The sequence below is a fragment of the Zychaea mexicana genome (assembly GCF_025766255.1).
Source record: "Zychaea mexicana strain RSA 1403 chromosome Unknown BDB00scaffold_220, whole genome shotgun sequence".
Taxonomy (NCBI): domain Eukaryota; kingdom Fungi; phylum Mucoromycota; class Mucoromycetes; order Mucorales; family Lichtheimiaceae; genus Zychaea; species Zychaea mexicana.
This window is the reverse complement of record NW_026516883.1, coordinates 1-3,696: the sequence shown is the minus strand read 5'-3', so window position 1 is coordinate 3,696 and position 3,696 is coordinate 1. Positions and strand designations below refer to the sequence as shown.

Here is a 3,696-nt window from a genome sequence, read left to right as displayed (position 1 = left end):
CATTGTGGTTTAATCCTTCTTCGAAACGAATATGCGAACATCAACTCTCTCGATATGGACGCTGATTGCTGCTGTATGGTCAAGCAGAACTACAAGATCCCATGCCGCCATACCATGCAAGCTAATACTAAATTAACAATTGGAAGCATTCATCCCTTTTGGCACCTTGATGAAGAAGGTATAGTAATCTCAAAGATAATTTTTATTCATCAATATGTTTAAATACGTTACAGCACTGATAGTAACACTATATTACATTTTTGCAGTATTCGACTCTGTGGAGCTTATTGGCGCTGAATTATCAAACAGAGCGACCAATCTGATACATAGTTTGCAAGAAAAGCTCACTTCCATCCAAGATCATCAGCGGTTAAATGCTTTCATGGGAACCATCGAAAAGGCGATATCAACCGCAAAAGTGGAACCTGGTATCGACAAGGTCTACCTCCCCAAAAATGTCAAAGCAAGAGGTCGACCAAAGGATCGAGCGAAGAAGACACGCATGTCTATAATCAAGAAAGTAAACAAGTCGAACGAAAAGAACGAAGATAAACTGTCTAGCAGGAAACGACCTTTGGATGCTGGTACCTCTGCTACAAACCATCGTAAAAAGTAAGTATATCTCGCATGCTTGGTTTGTTTACGTGTCATCTGTAAAGTCGATGCTCATATAGCTAATACATAATACTTGCTTCTTTTCTACAGACCATTGAGCTCAAATTCAACCGTTGATGCTATCATTCCTTCAATTACTGTTCCACCCAATCAACACAAAAATGCGCCTCGAAACAGGTCTTCTCTAAAAGAAGGTAAATGGCTGACTCATTAAAAAGAAATTTTGTACATACATATGCAACTTTATTAAACAAATATTTGTATGTATACATGTACAACGCAGTGCCTTACGTAACATACTTAGAGCCAAATTCACACAACTCATGCTTCATTGATGCACCGATGGAGATGCTATGGAACTCTGTGCTGCCGTATATTGACCTTACTCCTGTCTCGCCTATACGCTGTGGTGTGTATAACCCGACCGATATTCTACTGCTTTGTACACATCACCATCATCAAGAAAATCACGAGATTGGAAGGTCCAACGCAGCACTTACTGCACGCAACTTTGCTTGGTGCAGCCCGGAATACTCCTCCCAGAGCATGGACAGCCCGCATAAATTTTTAAAGCATTTTATCTTGGGGAATCTTTCCAATCGTCTTCGAGAGAACTTTTTCCCAATGTATACAAAGGTCAAGCGGTGCCCTGCTGGCCACGAATCCGTATCAAAGAACCTCTTGTTAGACATCGATTGTATCCATGAATGCATAACAACAAGAGATCCTGTTCAATTCTCGGACCAGTTTTACGCTCACCATATCCTGGCACCAACGACATCAAAATGCGCACATGAATCGTGTAACGAAGATGCTGATCAACACAACGCCATAACAAGATATTCGCCATTTCTTGTATTGGGTGCAACACAGACCCAGGATCCGGCAGGCAAAGGAGGACTGTCCTACACCCACTTTCCGTACAACCTCCGGTTCGATGATGCCCATTACGTTCTACAAGCAAAAATATTCAGTACTGCAGATTCGGGCGCTCACTTTTACACTGTTGCCACCGTTGAACACAACGATTCCTATTTTCTTGCACAGATCGACAACCTGCAGAAACAAGTACAAATAGTTCAAGACAAAGTTACAAGCGAGTTCCCGCCTGAAGACCTTTGTCATTCAGACAAAACAGTCGTAGCATGCTACAAGTTGGCTAGCGTCAATGACAGGTACAAGGCTCGGTTAGACATTGACGAGCTGAATGAACTACAAGCAGTACTCGAGCCTACTATATGCGGACGCGTTGGAAGCAGTATGTGTCCTTTTCTATACGTTTTTATCTTTATATGGTATTGAATATAAATATCGATACTAACGGAGCATGTCAATATAGTGATAGAATGCTTTTTTTGCAAGGAAATGTTGGCAACTCCATACCCACGCGCAGTCGCGAAGCTTGACAAGAAATTACAAATATCTGCGAATTTTGAGGAAACACGCAAATGGCGGGTCAAGACCACCGGGTTCCTATCAGCAGCAGAACGTAGACAATTACAGTTCTTTTCTACGTTGGGTCTTAAAAAGCAAGAACAACAGCTATTCTGCTATACGCATCGTATAGAATATGTTTATAGAGCCATTGCTACTGAGGAATTCTATCCGTTATCCATCGACTTTGTCGCACTCCCAAAGCGCATTCATAATTTCAAAAGCCAGCTCGAAGACATCCTCTACGGTAGACGACCAAGCTTTTACAAAGACCTCACCATAAAATCAATCAAGAAGAATGGTGCTCAAAATGCGCAAAATATTGGCGTCATGTTGGGTCGCGTCTCCGAACTACGGGTACGTTTACTTTCCCAATCATTTTGCTGTGTATATCACTTGTGGATAAAATCTAACATACAAGCAACATAATCATAGCCTGGATACTACGGATCTCGTGGAAGTGTTGTCATTACAGAAACACTTGCTGATATGTTTATGGAAAAACTTGACCAAGACCACAACATTGAAAGATTGCGCCTTACATACATGTCTTACATCCAAATGATCCTTGCGCCGGAAACAGCCATTTTACTTATAGCTGAAGATCTGGAAGAAGGTAGAAGGAGCAAAAATCTCAATGAATGGGATCTAATGCAGATAGAAGGCGTTGAAGATCTCACATCTTATGCACGACTTCGCATGTGGAAAAGTGCACAGTTTGGTTCCATTGTATTTCCAGAAACGTATAAATAGTATCTGACAGCTTTCATTACCTTTTTTCCGATTTTTTCTTGTTGCAACAACCCATTTGTTTATCTCTCCTCCATTTCATTTCTATTTTTCTCTGTCAGACACAATTACTGTTATCCACCTTATATTAACTCTCACATGAATTAGCGTTTTAATTCTCTTATATTTTCTCTTGGATTTTACCTTTTTATACATAAACACCGACTTCTTATCACAGTAGCTTATGTTAAAGGGCTGTTTTACGCGTGGAACCACTATAGAAAAAAACTCGTACGCGTAAAAGAGCGCTGCCCGAAGTTCTTTTTATATAAATGATTGCTAACTATATGAACTCGGTAGAAAACTCCTCCACATGAACAAGTGAATTGCTTGATTGATTAGAATCCTGATATCGCTTGGTGTGGCATCAAATATTGGGGAAAAGGCCAAGAACTTAAAGAAAAGAAGCGAATGCAAACTTATATATGCCATTACTGTATGGTGGCAGAACAGACGTGTAAGATCTCGAAAAGAACAGCGTAAATAAATCCATTGCGCCCATTTGATGAGCAGTTTGTATATCAAGAAGTATGACAATAGCTATTTATTTTGACAAGGCCATCCAAAAAAACGGAAGATTGATGGATAGACAAAAACTCGTACGCATATGCTGTTCAGTTCCTTTAGCAAAAAACTCGTACGTGTAAGACCGGCAATTGGATTGGCTATACAAGGTTTCACAACACAACCACTTTAAAAACCCGCTCAGAAAAACTCGTACGCGTAAGAAAAAAAACTCGTACGCGTAGCACTTCTCTTTCTAAAATAACAGGTTATGATCCATATCTCTACCCTATCATTGTGATCCCACCTGGCATTGGTTCATGACTTGAAACGCACCAAGCATGACATCCAAAT

General features: G+C 40.4%; 1 protein-coding gene across 1 annotated transcript; it reads left to right on the top strand.

Annotated features, from left to right (window-relative positions):
- Positions 1-1,148: 1,148 nt before the first annotated feature.
- BDB00DRAFT_862914 (uncharacterized protein) lies at positions 1,149-3,037 on the top strand. The gene is made up of 4 exons (XM_053126098.1): positions 1,149-1,790; positions 2,026-2,104; positions 2,146-2,406; positions 2,485-3,037. Exons 1-4 carry the CDS (start codon positions 1,240-1,242, stop codon positions 2,800-2,802), a joined length of 1,209 nt encoding a protein of 402 aa, XP_052972389.1. The 5' UTR covers positions 1,149-1,239; the 3' UTR covers positions 2,803-3,037.
- The last annotated feature ends 659 nt before the right edge of the window (positions 3,038-3,696 follow it).

Bases quoted from the DNA above. Each gene is read 5' to 3' on its own strand.
- BDB00DRAFT_862914 (XM_053126098.1), top strand. From the start codon at position 1,240: ATGTATACAAAGGTCAAGCGGTGCCCTGCTGGCCACGAATCCGTATCA. The intron at 1,791-2,025 runs GTACAAGGCTCG...AAGCTTGACAAG, and splicing joins TTGGCTAGCGTCAATGACAG to AAATTACAAATATCTGCGAA. The intron at 2,105-2,145 runs GTAGACAATTAC...GGTCTTAAAAAG, and splicing joins GTTCCTATCAGCAGCAGAAC to CAAGAACAACAGCTATTCTG.